At 42.9% G+C, this 17,660-nt stretch overlaps 1 protein-coding gene across 1 annotated transcript in view; it reads right to left on the bottom strand.

Annotated features, from left to right (window-relative positions):
- The window catches only part of pou6f2 (POU class 6 homeobox 2), a gene marked incomplete at its 3' end in the record, with an annotated part of 68,146 nt that overhangs the window by 21,136 nt on the left and 29,350 nt on the right, over window positions 1–17,660 (bottom strand). The window contains exon 5 of the mRNA XM_079234084.1: window positions 6,320–6,642. Within this exon, the coding sequence (XP_079090210.1) occupies window positions 6,320–6,642 (323 nt within the window). The remainder of the gene's footprint in view (window positions 1–6,319; window positions 6,643–17,660) is intronic.

Below are 17,660 nucleotides of genomic sequence, written 5' to 3' on the forward strand. Positions count from 1 at the left end.
CATTTGAATGACTTTAATATCCTTCTAATCAATGTCCAGTGATCTTTTGATGTCCTCAATTCAATATAGGAAGGGTCATCCATGCTGCAGCTTTATAAACACAATAAAGGTAAATGATTACTCTCCACTGTGGTGTCCAAAAATACGGCCAGTAATGAAGAGAAATGGAGGAGTTTGAGGGGGAGGCCTGTCATGTGTCATTGGCCGACTCTAAGCCCTAAGATTAATCACGAGAGAGGGGCTCTGTGGCTAAGATGTGGTCACCCTTGATCGATAAATCCGCCTCACTCCCCTCCCTCCATGTCTCTCTGCTTCACTGTCTCTGTATTCTGCTCCAAAATATACACAACCGTTGGCACAAGCTAAATCAGCATAAGTGGAGAGATGAATTGATGACATTTACACCCGTATTTGTATTGATTACTGGAGTTTTGACTCCTGAGGCTCCCCTCTTTGAGGAGTTGACTTAAGAAAAATGCACTGTTCTTGCATTCTAGTTGAGTCTATTTACAAAACCATCAATTGCACATTCCCATAATAAAAAAGGGCTTAAAATCCTCCACTAAAAAACATATAAAAATGCTCCTCATAGAGTTCGGGGCAGCAGGGTACAGTTTAGAGGAATTTCAATTTACGCAGCCCACTATACATTGCAAAATACCAAATATAGTTGTTGCTAAACCACGACTGAAAACACTGTGGAGAAGAATTTCTAATAATATTCCACAGGGACCACAAATGGGACTTTTGACTTGGTCTATGAGGAGGGCATAATGCAATAACATTGCATTAGAAGGGTCTTTTTTTACAGCGTGGCAGCGCTGCATGGCTGTATTCCTTGTGTGAACCGGTGCTCTGTTTGCGGTCACTAATGGGCATCAGAAATTACAGGCAGTGGAATCGCGCCCCGCGGGGGGACTGGCCTCCTCAGCGGAGCGGAGCACTTAGACAGTGTCTGGGAGCCTGCTGGAGGAGGAAGGGGGGAACTCAATGTCACAGCCCTGCCTCATAATTAAAGAAACCCTATTCCTTATCCTCTGTTAGGTGAGCCCTCGCTTGGTGCTCTATGTGAGGGCTCCCCTGTGGGCGTCTAATAGGTGTTGCCCCCAATGTGCATGTGGGCTGATCAGGGAGCTGTGCCTTTCTGTTGGGTGTCGGAGCCGGAAGCCCTTTGACCACCACGAGAGCAGCGGAGCCACGTTTAGAAGAATCACAGACCTCAAAAAGCGAAGAAAACAAGTGAAGTCTGAAACCCCAGCAAAACCAGAAAAGCCAAAAAGTAAGTGCAAGGCAGCCTTGAGGTGTAATTTTAAAAGTTAAGAAATGATCCTTCTGAAATATGATAAATTTAAGTTTCTCCCTATTTATAAATTCAGAGCTCATCGTTGGTCCTTAAGTCTGTAGATTTTCTTCCTGCCTAATCCCTCATTTGAAGTAAATAAAAGTAGTAGAGCTGTCATGGTCAGGTTGTTTTCCTCATCTAGCTCCCATGCTTTATAATTATTCATATGAAATGTGGTTCTGTTGATGGGCAACAGTCTTATTTTCTGCTTCAGTCAACAGTGCACATTTGTATTTCTAAATTGTGGAGCGCTTGTTATGTAAGGCAATTTTCTGCCTTCTTAAGAGCCGGATCTCCTGTGCATTAATAAGAGGCTAGGCTGAGCTGCTGGAGAGCTGAGGGCCTGTTCATGCTCTAAACCACACAGCCGATACTAGCAGCACACAGACTGCCACCATATACCAACCATTCATACTTAACGGTTTTATGAGAAAAGTGTGATTTTAAAACTCGTGTTATCGTGGATAATGGACACATGTGAGGCGTCTTACAGCTCATGTGTATTCAGATCTTTTGGCATCTTCACCTTAAGATTCATGTTAAATGTAAGAACACAACTTTACCAGAACCGCAGCCAGTATTATAGGAAATACTGAAAACCCAGATTTCCACATTTTCCACGCTATTATTTACCCAACTCTATTTACCTGATTTATTAAGTTTTCTGACAACTGATGGTCTAAGTGCTTTTTTTTAAGCCTCGGAGAAATACTAAATGCACTGATGTGCTCCTCTGAATGAGGAGCACAGCTAACTCACCCTCATGGTCCTGTACTTTACTACTACTACTAAATAAACAAATATAATTATTATTATTATACATGTATTTGTTTGGCTTTGACGAGCACTCAAAACAATTATATTCTGAAAGTAATTTACTGCAAAATCAGTTGAAAAACATCTGTAAATGTATGTTTCTGTTCATAAACTCAGTGATCTTTTTCCAAACCACAGACACCACAGTTGAGTTATGAGACATTTGATAGATAATAGACTCTTTCCTCAACTTAAGCGTTGCCAGTTTCATCGACAAGCCACAGTATAAGACATTGGGTCTACATTTGAGCATGTCATTTTAATTTTGATTTAATACCCCATGGAATCATGGCGGCCCGTTTCGCTAAATTGAATAGACGTGGAGCTAATCTGGAAAATCAATTAATCGATGTGCAAGGCTCATTTAATACACAAGTTAATATAATGGGAGAGACACCCACCGCCCATAAAAAAAGACACATTTGGAGCAAATTGGACAGTGGAGATTTTAACAGCGGTTGACATAAGCAAAAGTGCACTGCAGTGGAAAAAAAAATGACATGAGTGTCTGAAGGGGCCTCAGCTGGAGACAAAAGCAGCAGAGATGGGCCCAAGTCTTAAGGAGGATGGTGGAGCGAATGGGAGGAGATGGAGGGCAGAATGGCAAGGAGGTGAGGAGAGAGGGAGATTGCAGACAGCCAGGCCTCTGAAAGGCCGTTGTGGTTGGCAGCCGCTGACCTTGGTGACGATGGGTTTTCACCAGAGGCCTCTAATGAAGGCTGATTGCCAGGGAATAGTGAGGGAGCCAAGGGGTAGAAAAGGGAGCGGGGGAGAGAGAGAGCTAGAGAGAGTGAGGAAAGAAAGAGAGAGAAAGAAAAGGATAGAGGAGAGGCTCAGGTAATTGCAGCACTTGTGGGTCTGAGGCCCTGCGGTCCTGTGATGCCGGGGTGCAGTGGGGAAGAAGAGAGATGTCTGTGGACGCTTTGGTGGTAAATTGTGGAGCACAGGGGTAGGAGGCAGGCCCCTAGGCTGTAATTACCCCTATGAGTGTGCGGCTGGAGAGTGGACAGGCCCAGTGTGGGGCTCTGACAGCGATCAAGGAGACGACTGCGAAAGGGACTAGAGACAGACACACAGACGGAGTCTGACGGAGGAGGAAGACAGGATGCCTCCATCTCCACCACCCCCCCTTCTCCCGAAAACCAGCCAGCCAGACACTGGACCAAGGTCAGAGGCTATTAGCTAACACACAACATGCCGGTGACAAGACAGCCATGACAAGGGACAGTGTTGAAGATGCTGCCCCCGGATGAAGAAAGACATAATGTAGAAGGATTTGAAAAAAAAAAAAAGACGACGACTAATTAGATCAGAGCCAGAGAGAGAGAGAGAGAGATGTTGGGGCTCCACTGGATGGCGCAGCAGGGTCAGGAGGGTCCAGGGCATTTGAACAGGAATAAGAGAGTTGATAGGCTGGCCTAAGCTTCCCGCTGCCACGGATCAGTATGTACTACCTCTCCTCTCCCTGCCTGAGCTGATGTAACTCACTGGAGTGGCAAATTACACCAGACCTACAGCTGTAGCCCGACATTATGATTAATTTGATCAGTAATTTCTCCTGTTTTTCATTTTAATCGCCGCGACCATTCTGCTGTGGCAGGTCTTTCAGATCTAATTAAGATCAATTCCGGTGTAACAGACTTGGCGAGCGCCTTCACCCCGTCAAATCCCTGAGCTCTCCGGGCGTGGAGAAAACCCGCAGCTCTAATCAATCAACTTCCAGCAAAAATTCAGCGGGCTCCTGCAATCAGCCCATTAACACACTTAAGTAAATTTCATAATCTCCCCCCGTCTATTTGTCATCACTGTGGTGGCTATTTAAGGCAGCCACAGGCCGCATTTCACTGCACTCGGCATGTTGGGGAGCAGAGGGAGTGGGCGGGGCAGAAAGGCAAATTCCGACTCTGTTTAAACCAAATTAGCTCCAGTAATCGGAGTTCAGACCATTGACTCAAGGGGACACAGTCTGTTGTGGTGTGATTTGCATTCTAATCGGGATATTAATACGCCAATTAATTAATTCTGTTTTACAAATTAAAAACACCAAACACTAAAAACTCTAGGGATGTAACAAATGCTCAGGATTCCCTGAATATGGGTTTACCAAGAAGATCACACACCTCCCATGAGATGAGAATTACAATGGGACATTAATTGGAACATAATGAGTGTTTGTCTCTCTGCAGCTCTGTGCTGTATTTTCAGCAAATAGTGGAATGGCTGGGTAATTCAGCACGCCTGAATAATGACGGTGTGTTATCTGTGTAATGCTGATTGTATTATCGTAATTATGACAGACCAGCTCCTCCGGGTGAAGCATGGAAATACCAGAAATGCCCTTCTGTGTGTTCAATTAAAACAAACAAAAGGAGGATCATGGTGGCAATTCACGTGTGTTTGTGAGAAGGTCTCTGCTCAAGGAGTCTGCACAAATTTAAAAAACTTCTGTGAATTAACCACAGTGATACTGGGACGGAAAATCCAATCAATGACCTGGGTGGTGGAGAGAGGAGGAGCTGCTGTTTAAATCCTATTGCATCTTTGAGTGGGTGCTGAGCCTGCGACCTGTCCTTGGGCGAGGCCCTCGCTGGGTGACACACTCTTTGACAACACTAGCACTGACCCAGAGAAACTAAACCTTTTACGGCCTTTCTGCCTCTCCCACGCACACAGACACACGCACACACGCACACACACGCACACACACGCACATGCACACAGACACACTTCATAATCCTATTTGATGAGGCAATATCTTAATGATACCTGATGTGGCCCCTTTGGCTCCCCTCAAGGGAGCTCTGTCCTCAGTCATCATAATCATCCTCGCTGCTTCTTTTAGAAGAAGACAATCTGTATAACGCTAAGGGTCTCAGCCTTATCGATGCATGGCGCTTGTTCTAAAGTAACCCTGCTGCCTTTGGGAGTCAGAGAGGGAGAGCACAGGAAATTTAACGAAATAGTGTTTGCCTCATAAATCAGAAACTTATAAGTCGGATGGTCTGATTACAGTGTATCTGGTATCCAAGGTCTTTGTGCATTGCCCGGTGCAAGCTTAATGTGTGAATCTGTATGTTGGTCAGTCGCTCTTGTATCCACAGACAGACTGGACAGTGTGTTTGGTGCAATGTAGCGGCTAGCCTTTGGAGCCCATTAAATCCAGAGGCTGTTTTTCCTGCTGAGTCTCACTAGGCCGTGACAGGGCCGGAGAGGGCTGCAAGGGGGAAACAAATAGCCCAACTCATCCTGGCCATAAAGAAGGTTGCACCACAACCCAATAAGGGTCTGACGCTGATGAATGTGACCAGGGACGGAAAGGCGACCCTGGCCAGTCTCCACCAGAAATGAAACCACAGGGATATAAAATAGGTTATTATCGTCACACAGTGACAGCCAAACCGACAGAAGGGCCGAGATGGATGGACGGACAAAGTGACTAAAAAGGAGGTTGAGTAGGAAGAGCAGCGAAGATTAAGGGACTGATTACAGCTGGATATTCCAAGGTTAGACAACCTCAGAATCCCTCCTGAATCTGCCGTAGGAGGATCTGAGTCGGGCTTCTTGTCTGGTGGTGAGGTTTGATGCGCTCAAATGCGTCAAAGCTTCAGCAACAAGATGCATATTCTAATAGCTCCACAAAGACAGAAGAGCTGCCAGCCTCCATTCAAACACTGTCGCTTGATAGAGATCAAGTGCGGACAGAGAATCAAGCATCGTGAACGCTGCCTATGCAGCGTTCACGATCTTTAAGTGAAGAATTACAGAAATTACAAGTAGTAACTAACTAGTTGGGTATTTTTTATGCTCCTTGTGATATAACATATACATTGTGTCCCTGATGTGCATTATTACAGGGAGTCTTGTATCTGCGTACAATGGCGTGAGTGAGATCATGCAAAAGCGAAGCACCGATCTTAAATACCGATGGATAATACAGCTGATACTGGCCGACATATCGGATACATTGCATCAGATATTAGTCAGAAGGAAACAATGAATCCACATTAAATACTGTTTCTTGGTCATTATTCAATATAAAAAAACATATTAAATTGAATACAACATATTCAATTAAACAAAAGAATGTCGGTTCCAGATTGGCATGATGCCAATGAGCTAACGTATCAGAATGAGTTTTATTGGTGCAGCTCATGGACTCACCGGCAAAGGCATGGGTGGGGTGACGGGCGAAGGGAGGCTGCGGGCCGGTGACTGGTTGGGCCGGTGCGGCGGGGAGTGCTGGGAGGAGCAGGTCGAGCCCGGAGACGGGACAGAGGTCTGCTGCTGGCTAGGCGGGGTCATGTGATGCTGGGATGACAGCTGGTTCTGGGTGTGGGCGAGGGTCTGTTGGTGATGGTGTTGCTGCTGCTGATGCTGCTGCTGATGCTGCTGCTGCTGCTGTTGTTGCTGCTGCTGGTGGTGGTGGTGCTGCATCTGTTGGAGCTGCTGCAGGTGTTGGAGTTGGGAGCTCAGTGATGAGGTAGCTGTTGATGGAAGAACAGCGAGTTTTTTGATTTGTCTGTGCTGGAGACCTGAACTCTCCATATAGAGAGCAACAAACGCAAATCAGATTGGAGCTGACAACATGTGTTTTAGCACATAAACAGCAAGCCCTCATTATTTGAAGAACATGCTCACACCTCCGATAGAAACACTGTACACATGGAGGTGTGGGATGTATAGCATGAACAGTGAGAGACAGATGCAAATTGCATGGAGCCACAACAAGGTCCTCCAGGGTTTTTAGGCTGCATGATAGAGTCAGGGAATTTAATTTAGCTAGTTGGAGGACAAAGCTATCAAGCCTGACTGATATAATTGCTCTCTCTGGAGCCAAAAGTCTTCATTGTCACTTGGAGAATGTCAGAATCTTTGGTTTAATGGCTTAAAATCTCATAAGAAAGAGACATCCATCTTCACTGGAGGACTTCAGAAATAAACCCATTAACTAATTGGATCCAATAATGGAGCGCCATTAGAACTTAATTTCTACATTTAAATGCTTATACATTTTTTTATGCTGTTTAAAAAAACGATTCACACTCCGGCTGAGCCAGTCTGCAGCCGCACCAGCATGCAAATACTCCCGAGGAGCCAGAATGTCCACCTTAAATAGAAGATAGACAACAAATAACGTCTACTAAGGTATCACACATGATACTACGTATATGTGGAGAATTGGGCAAAAAAACAACATCTAAGCTGACCTTCACAGCTCTTTAAATAGAAAAAAGGACAAGCTGAGTTTCTACACATATATGATGGATAGATGAAGTGTTTTTATACCTGTGCTCACATTCAGAAAGCTCTTCAATGCCTTTTTTCAGTCAAAAGAAATCCTTAAAAGAAACTACATTCTACATAAAAAATGTATGTAGACAGTGACACGAAAAATGGGCCGTGCTAAATGCAAAGGGAATAAAATAAACAAATACAAATTACTTTAAATGTAAGAATATATTGTTTCAACACACAGTTAATCTGTTGACTGTGTGATGTTTTAGCTTTGTATAGAAAACCAAATGAGAACAGAAACAGATCACAACATGATTTCCTCAGGAGTGAAAGATGGTACCAGCTCAGAGGGGACAAGTCTGACAGACTGGACTGCAGAAAGAAACTGTGATGGAGTTTACCGGGTTTGGATTTAAACCTGGACCAGAAGATAGATATACAGCATAAAACATACATACTATATAATGTACTAAATCAACCAATCTTGCTGACTGAAACATATGACTATTGTGCAATATCTATTGCTCATTAGCTTAGAATTGTCAAACTGGTAAAGAAATCCAACTACACATTAAAAAGATTAAAAAGTAAAAGATTATGACTGATTAAATTGCACAAAGGCAACTATTTTTCTCTCTAAAATAATTGAATGAAACACGTTGAAGACCCCTCACTACATCCTAATATAAATCATTATGAGAAAGCACATCCACAATGTAGTATTAAAATGTCTTGAAACACAAAGGAATGAATAACAATAGAACGTTTTTGAACAGCTGTTGATAATGCAGTCGAACAATTGTGAACACAGGCGTAGGCAAGCTTGTATACATAAAGAATCGATGCACTTAAATAATTTACGTATGGTTGCCTCATAAAAGATGAATAAAACATCAGGGCAGACAAGTCTTTGATTAGTGTGGTCACTACGACTCCAGGACAGGCACATATGAACATTTGATGAACATCAGATGATCCTCCTCTTTCCTCACTCTGCAAAAGAAAGCCATCGTCTCTCGGCCAGTAAACAGTATACTTTTATATTTCTTCTACCTCTTGACACATTGACACCTCTCTCACACCCCGCGTCATGAATTATATATCACCTGTGCAAACGGCAAGAGCCCAATTCTCACTTGAAATGTTTGGGCAAGTTGTCTAGCAATCGGCGAGCCCCTGACAGGACCGGCTCTTTCCCTTTGCGGCTTCGCCACGACAAAATGTTGAGCCCTTTTTTAAAGATGGAATAAAAGGAAACAAAGACGGAGAAACAAAAGCAGGGCTAAAATGAGACTTCTGTCAAAAAATTATCTCAACCGGGCGAAGATCAAAGACGACTGAAGAATTTCCTGCAGCGCCAACCATTACGCCGAGGAACAAGAGGTACAACAAAAAATATGAGGCAAAAGAAAACAAATACAGAGGGAATATGGAAGAAGCCCCATGTGGCCTTATTATAAGGGCTACACCGCAGGTACTATATTCTTTAACAGCAGTGCTTTATAAATTCTGTCATCTTGTTAAGATTGTCAGGACCACTGACCCTCCCTTCCTCTCTAACTGGGCAACTGGCATTTTGAAGCTCATTCTTTTAACCACAGCTGTCTGATTGCTTTGGTTGAGCACATAATCCAAACGGCTTGTCTCAGCTAATTGTTTGTGCTCTTTCCTCCAGCAGACACAAGGCCGAGGATGAGAGCGGGAGCTTCACGTATGATGGAGAGAGGGCAAAAGGGTGCCGGGATCCTATACGGCTCATTATATCTCCTACTGTCTCTTTGTTGTGTTTCATATTCACTAGTTCTGCCGACTGCGATGCAAGCAGCGCTCCCACTTGATCATCGCGCCCGAGGGGGGTGTGAGTGCAAGGGGTTCCCACTTTCACTGTTGTCACAACTCGCCTGTGTTAATGTTTATAATGAGGAATGAGCCAGATCATAAAAAGGGAGTCATGCAGCTAAATGATCAGATACAAGCTGAACTGTGGCATTTTGTGCTCCATTTAACCATTTAACTACTATCATTTGGGACCATGAAACACCAGCACAAGTCGACGGCCTCCAACCTCCATGCTTTGAGAAACTGTCTGCCATCTCTGTTATTTTTGTTAGTGTTGCTTTAGTGCCACGGTAGAAATCAACTGTTATCTTAGACTGTCCCGGCCCCAGCTTCTGAAGTACTGGAGGACGAAGCGAGACTGATTGTCAGAGGTCGTAAGGCTAGGTCAAAGTCTGCTCATTCGTCAGACAAAATGCTATTTTTGTTTCCTGTGCGGTTGAGGAGTGAAGGTGGGGGAGGCAGCATGCTCTCTCATTACCAGCGCATCCCAGTAGTCCCTGCCAACCCCCCTATTACGGCACTTTTCTCTCTGGGGCTGATTCGACTCCTTGTTTACCTCTCAATGCACAACACCTTGGTTTACAACCATTCCCTAACAGTCATATATATCGTTTGTGTTTGTGACTGTTTGTGTGCAGGTGGAGGATCCAGACATCTTACATACAACTAAACCAATATGTGAACTTTGATCAACATGCAGGGCATGAATGCTGAAAGACTGCCACATAGGCGTAGTATGTGTGTTGTACATGTATGAAAGTGGCATAAGAAACAATTGTAGCAAAGATACACACAACATAACATCCATATTTCACCTCAAACTAAGCAGCAGCTGCAAATGTAGAAATATATATTGATGCATTTAGGCTTGCCAGAAAGTTTATCGGAATAGGTGCCCATCATATTATAGTCCTTAGAAAAGGCCCTGCCAAGGCCAACCGGAAGTGTGACTACAGTCATCGCGTCTACACAAAAGGACTGCATCAAACTGCGTGTGCTCCACACAGAATGAAGTACGGTCAGACGAAGGCAGAAGTGATTAACTCATGTCGCAGGAATTCAAGTTTCCTGTGGGTCAAAAAGGAAAGCCGACTGTACAAACCTTGGTGAGAATGTATTGAGTTCACAAGGATGAATCAAATCCAGTGGCCTTTATGTCAGATCAGTGTGTGTGTGCACTGAATGCTTTTCTTGAAGATATAATTGGTGTTGGAATACATGCGTCTACCTGCTGTTGTAGGGCTCAATGTCTTTGGCAGCATTTAGTCGTGCTGTATATTAAGAGCTAATCAGAGGCAGCAGATGAGCTGTCAAAAGTGAATGAAATTGTCCAATGTGACCCGCCCTGTATTTTTAGGAACTGCTCTAGTCTAAACACAGCTGTCATTCTCTAACGAGAGAGGTGAGAGGGGACAAACAAGCTCCCCATTACTGCTCTGCCTCACGTTCCGCTAAGGGAGTCCATAAACCACTGTCTCAATTGCCTTTTCAGAGAGTCACACTGATAATTACTCCACTGGAGGTAAGGAGATTTAGCCTCTATGAGATCTGGTAATTACAAATGTGGTCAAAGGAAGGTCATTTTTAGTCTGCGGATTAGATCGGAGCCCTCGCTCACTGATGAAGTGGATAACGCCACTGCTTCTGCACTCGTTTCTTTCGGTCACTGTCAACTTTTATCTACGTTAGTCACTTTGTGGAACAAATCATTCATTATTTTCATTCGTGATCAATCTGTCGATGACGTTTTTTTATGGAGTAATTTATTGTTGCCAATAAATTGTGAACTTGAACACAGCGCAAACGTTTGTATTCATTTAAAAAGATATGAAAAAGCAAAAAATGTGCGATATAAAGAGACAAAGACATTTTTTCTAAATGTACATAAAAGGTGAAAGTACTTAGAATGCAAAAAGACGGCATATATGAGTGTTATATTATTGCTGTATGTTTTACAGTGTCTTTATATTACTGACGCATTCATGTGTAAGTAGAATTTCACTGTTCATAACAATGCAGCATTTTTTGCTAGCTATGTACAATCTTAATGTGTAAACTATAGCGTCCAGATAAATGCAGCAGAGTAAAAATAGTTACATCTCTTTTACCCACGAGTCCAAACAATTGGTAATCACGTTAAAGAAATGGAAAATAGACTCCTGCCTTGGCGATGGCTGGAATAAACATGGAGAAAATGAAACTTTATAAAGGAACTAGTGAGCTACTGAATAAAAGCATTACTCAGAGCCACAGCAGGCAACATCACTGTTTCAGTCCTGCTGCAGGGAAACTCAGCGACTACAAAAAAAATAGGCAGTTAAGATTTGAGTGGAGTTGCGGAGCCACAGGATTTTAGAGAGTAAACCACATCGCTTGTAGGGATCCAGAGATAATGCTTTCACTTTGTGATGCAAGGCCATATCAAGCTGTGTTGTAGGATTCTCACTCTGGGGGAAGCATTTCAAAGAATCAAATCCTCTCCATGGAGATGTTACACATACGAGAAAATCCCTGTGTGCTTCATAATGTTGCCCTCTTCTGTGTTGCTTAGGCAAGGCTATTGATTTCCAAAGTGTGGTCCAGGGACCATCCGGGGCCCTTGAGAGAGTTCCAGGGGGTCCCAAGCAAAGTAAGGTCTAGTATTAATTTCACGATTGCCTTCCTGAGATAAAATTATATTGCAGCCTTCTTTTTTTAATATGGATCTGTGCAATCAAACGGTGTGCTAATGAGGCAGAAAGTGTGCATGTTTTCTTTCCAACTAAAGACTATATGAATTATTTTCACAAAGGAATTGAAGTCTCTCAGCTTGAAGGTTTGTTTATCAGTGAAATGAGTTGGTTCACTGCCCGATTTAAAGAAAAAACGGACTAACTGAAACTTCCAGGAGATAAAAACAAAACAAAAAACTAATTTCATTACCTACAGTACATCTTGAGGTTTCTATTCATAAATCATAAATAAGTGCTTTGTCATGTGATTGAATCAGGTTTTGTCCTAAAGAAAGAAGTGTTAGACCTAGATGAGAACAGACAGCAGACCTGTGCCATGAAGGGGTTTAAATTTCAAGAAATCATCTAAACGAGGAAGTATTTAACTACATTAACTATATCTAACTGTACTGTTATGTATACAACATCTTCTTAAATCAAATTAAGGACCACACAAACAAGTTCTCTTGTGCACATTGAGGGTTCCCCCTGCTATTGGATGCAATGAGTTCTCCACTCAGATGTGTGGACAGTTTGTATTACCGTGGTGCTCGGTCAGGGGTCCAGCGCTTTCGTCCTTCCGAATCCAGAAGGTGCCGGACCCCTGCCTCCCTCCGCCGTCGTCTTTATAAAAAGAGAGCCTGTCTGCCTGCCAGGACAGACTGGGTTATTACAGCGTGTTCATGGCCCCATCATGTGTTGTCAGACCAAAGCGGAGGCCGCAAGTAAAAGCCTCATGCAAAATTTATGTTCATGCGGCTGTTTCAGTGGGTGGAAAAATCAATATTGCGGGCCTGATGCACGGAGATGACTGAGTGCTCTCTGACTGACAGTAAAAGCTGAGAGAGATTGAGGGGCTACATTTATTGCTCTAGAAATGGAGTGGAGTAGGGTTGCTCTAATAGTCTATTGCACCCTACATTTGAATATCATTGTGGATTATTTTGGTAACAACTTGGATTTTGAGGGCTTGAAAAAAATTATGCCATTAGCGAAAAAGAGAACAAATGAGGAATGAGCCCGCTTGTTTTCAAATCGTCTAAAACACATCTTGCGTTGTGGTTTCTGAGCAGCTATGTATTGTATATTATGGGGTTATTAAGCCTTGCCTTCCTTTCCAACTTACACCGATATAAAATGATTGTAGAATAATCAAAAGACAATGTGGGTATGAGGAGGACATCATAGGGATTTTGTTCCGCGCTGCTTCGCTTACATATGCTTTTGATAGCGTACCACATACCCACAGTGAATTTGGGGAGGAATGTGAGAAGAGACCGAAAGAAAGTGAGAAAAATAAATTCAGTGGGATGAAATAACCCCAAACAATGGGATTTGCTTTCCATTCTTCTGCCTCCATCTTCTGTCTTTAATTATTCCCTTTGGTTGTCTGAGGGAGCGTGTAAGCACTTTCACACAGCACAACATGCCCAGCAGCACAACACTGTCTGCCTTAGTGATGTGGAGACTTCTGAGTGACACAGAGCCTCTTGTGATTATTAATGCTGTTTAATACAACACAGGGCAGCCGCAATGATTGAGGGAAAAAACAGATTTCAAAATGCATGCATTCAAAATGCAATGTGAATGGAATTATGTACAACATGAGCACTGAACTTGAGATACATTTTCCCCGTGCTACGTAAACAATGTGTACACCGAGCAATGAAGGCTAATATTTTGTAGACGCACCGCTGAAAAATGTGTTTTTGATAACAAGTACCAACTGTGCTCTATTTTGTGCACAGCATTTAATGGAACCTCAGCTGATCCTGGTGGGATCCTTTGTGCCGGTTTAGTAGTTTCTTCCTGAATCGTATATGAGATATTTGAGAGCCCAGAACGATGTATGATGAATGAAGTAGCATGCTACTTATACGCTTATCGTGCTCACTGACTAGCAACAGGTTCAGCAAAGGGCAGCGGCAGTAAATGAAATTCCGCACCGGGACAATATATCATCAAAAGAAATGTATGCACCCGAAACTTACAAGCCTTCTTCAGATGCGGACAAGGTGCCTGACGGGGTTGGAGGAGGAGGGGAGGATGGGGTAGGAGGAGAAAAAAAGGGGGGAAATAGGAAAATAGGGGGGCGTTTTTTTTCTTCTGGATGGGTGACGAGCAAGCAAGGGGAAGCAGCAGATTTTGTTGAATCAGTTCTATTTTCATATTGGCTGATCTGTGTCTTTTAACCATTTCACTGCAGCTGGAAAATGAAACTACCGGGGCTAATTTCACAGTGAGAGCTCACTGAACAAAACCCCCCACGGTTTGTGGAAAAAGGTGCTAAGTCTACTTTGTCATTGTGAATTACTGCAGTGTAATTCAGGAAACGGGCTAGTGTGTATGAGAGAGAAGGAAAAAAAGTAGAAAATATGTTCAGAAAGAAAGGCAGGAAAATGGTTTCCCTCCCTAGCTGGAGATAGTGAGCTTTACTTATGATGTGAAAGTAACAGATATCTCTCTCTCCAAACATGCCGTCCTGTACTGATGCCACAGGATCCATCTGTGATGTGTCTGCAGTTAGTCCAGAAATAGCACCCACGGGACTTAACACACTCCTCAGCCCTCCTACGGGACCTTTTAAGCTGCAGTGATACTGATAAAAGCCCCACAAATCTGGCCCCCAGATACCACCGCCATTAATTAAGGTAATTAGGCCCTGGTCAGCAATTAGTAACCACAGATAGCTTTTAGCAGCGGCTAAGGCGTCCCCGCTGGTGAGGGGTTTGGTTCCATACCATCTGCTGACAAATGTCACCGCAGACTCTTTGGTTTCACAGACGGGGAACCGGAGAGTCGTGTTTAAAAATGACCTCTGTGTGATCCTGACCGGCTCCCAGACTCCCACAGCCCCTCTGCCGCTGCCGCTGCAGCACGACCGCTTTGTTTGTTCTTCTCACTTCTTTGGTTCTGTTCCTTTTCAAACACAGAGGACCGAGCTCTATGAAAATCCATACATGCTGTACACGGCCAGAGTGGGAAAAGGAAACATTCACTGCACAAGGTATCGATCAAAATTAGAACATCTGGTCTGAGTGTAAGTAGTATTGATTAGAGCGTAATGCTACATTGATTTGCTTGTATTATTAAGTCCATGATTGATCCATATTGATAAGATGTTAGTTTAAATTAGAATGTTATGTATAGTTATATTAAAAGTGCAGATACAGTATATCAAAATGAAGCTGTACATATAGTAGCATTAAGCAGGTGTTCACAATGAATCATTACGCTCTTGAATTATTTATATCAGGACATTCCTGAATGCAAAGTACAGGAAAGCATTAACAAAAGCATACACTGACTGTAAAATGCGAGACACATTCACACGCACATTTGGCACTCATACTAATACGAAAATACAGCAGTGTGTGTATTTCATCCTGTGGCAGAGGTGTGTGATTTCAGTAGAAACACTGATAAAAACCTAAGAGAACAGATCATGCAATAACTCACATTACTGATAAATGGGAAATAAAGGATGCAGCTGTGCTACTTTACACAATTCCACATTTGAAGCAATCGGTGATAACACCATTTTCATTCCGGTTCAGTCCCATAAAATTACCATTAACATTACAACTCATGCAGAACACAGATAAATGTAAAATGTCACCCAGTTCTGCCAGGCGGGAATTCCAGTTCCACAAGATTACCATCTCTGTCTGCTCTCTCCCACTGCACCTTGTCTAATATTTCATTTACAACATTTCATAAGTTCATTTTCCCCTCACTGACCATGTAAATCACAAATCAATTTTCATTTAAAATGCTTGACTACAGATTGTTGCTGAAAGCCACCGAAATGCACCTCAGCAATATGGCAGACCTTTAGCAAATCTTTCGGAAATAGTCTGGCCGGAAAACGGGGAAAAAAAGTGAGATGTAATTTCTACAAAACAACTCCGGGGTCAAGTGGTCAAGGCATTTACTGGAAGCATTTTACAAGGGCTGAAATATCATGAAAACAATACACATTATGTACTGTAATTTTTTTCAGCTCCACTACTCCCTCATTTATTTAAACCTCAGACTCGTGATCGACTGGTCTACTCACCAGGAACAAAATGCTGATTATTATTCTGATGAAAAGATGAACACGATTGATGGGGAATAATTGTTTGGGACATATAATCCATAAATATGCAAGAATCTTAAATGCTGAATATTTATTGAGGAAATCAGTGTGCAGAAGATTTCGGAAAAAGTTCAGATAATTGAGATTTTATAAAAGAATACTCACATAACTTGGAATACTTTTCAATGGACACAACAGCAAGCATGTTTCACATTTAAAAAGGTAATTGCACCGGGGAAAGGGTAATCTGCTATAGCACAGGAGCTAAGGGAGTAGAAAACAGCTGAATTAAAATGGAATAATTCTGCATCTTCCTAACTAGTAATGCCATTGGAAGCTAATTTGAAAATGTTGGCATTCAAAACCTATTCTCTCCTAATAAAAAAAATAATTTAAATGAATGCAGTACACTCCCTGCATACACAGTGCAGACAGACATACTGTGTAATGTGGAGAGACTGTCTTGTAGATCGTGTGTTTATGGCAGGTTTGCAAAAAGCCTCCCTCAGTGTTTACCAGTGAGGGCAGATGTCAGGGTTTGCTGTGGAGGAGCAGACACAGCCACATCTGATTAACAATATTATTGTCCTCCTCCACACCGCCATAAAGACTCATCCTCCCCCCTTTTCTGTTCTTTCTTTCTATTTCAGGCTCTGGCAGTGTGCTGTCCTGTGGCACGGCTGAGCCAGAGTGACACTGCCACCATCCACAGAAACAAAACACGAGTCAAGAGCCAGAAGGTTAAGACAAACGGCACGATTGTGTCTTACCAGACGGAAAACATGAAAATATCTTCAGATGCATAGATTAAAATAATATTGCTGTATATTTAAATACACTGTGCATAATTTGTACTGTTATTTTTGTGCAATTATGAAACGGATCTATGTTGAATTCAGAACAAATCATTAGCATGTCTGCAACAAGTGAAACGCCAGAGGGGAAATTTACTTACATCTCAGCTTCAAAAAAGACATCAGAGTATAAATCACGCGTCTCGTGGGAGTGTCTGTGTGTTCCTACCTGCAGGTACAGTAAACCTGCGCTTCAGCCTGAGTGTAAATTTGTGTGTTTGATTCTAACCCTCTCTACGCTACAATTTCAATTGGTGATTTCCCCCCCCCCCGTCCCTTTCCGTCGCCAAACTGTCACAAAGGCAGTAACCCCACATGTTTCCAAGCTGCTTAAGACAAACAATAAAACCACTGGCAGATATCAATGGCAGAGATGAGAACCCGGGTGCCATATCTGCCGGGACTGCCTGGCGAAGCTGCCTCTGCCTGCGCTTCATCTCCAGCAGCACCTCTCACTCTCAATTATTTGGCTGCTGTCACAACAAATCAATCAAATTACCGCTCCAGGACTGTGTGCAGCTGCTCCTATTGCACCGCTAGTTGCATTAGCTTTGAAATGTATGAGGTCTACATTTTATCACTGTTATTTATTTAATGCGGCTCTCTCCCCTGTGAGTCATCTTACAACCACAGCAAAGTTAAATCATTAAAGGACGACGTGGAATACATACTGCCTGAGAACACTTCAAATTAAACAGCGATAAAGGGAGAAGGGATGGGTTTGGCCTCTATTGTGTTAAAATGGCAGGTGTTGATGTGAGGAAATGTGGACCGCTTGCTCT

Source organism: Taurulus bubalis (genome assembly GCF_910589615.1).
Source record: "Taurulus bubalis genome assembly, chromosome: 18".
Taxonomy (NCBI): Eukaryota; Metazoa; Chordata; class Actinopteri; order Perciformes; family Cottidae; genus Taurulus; species Taurulus bubalis.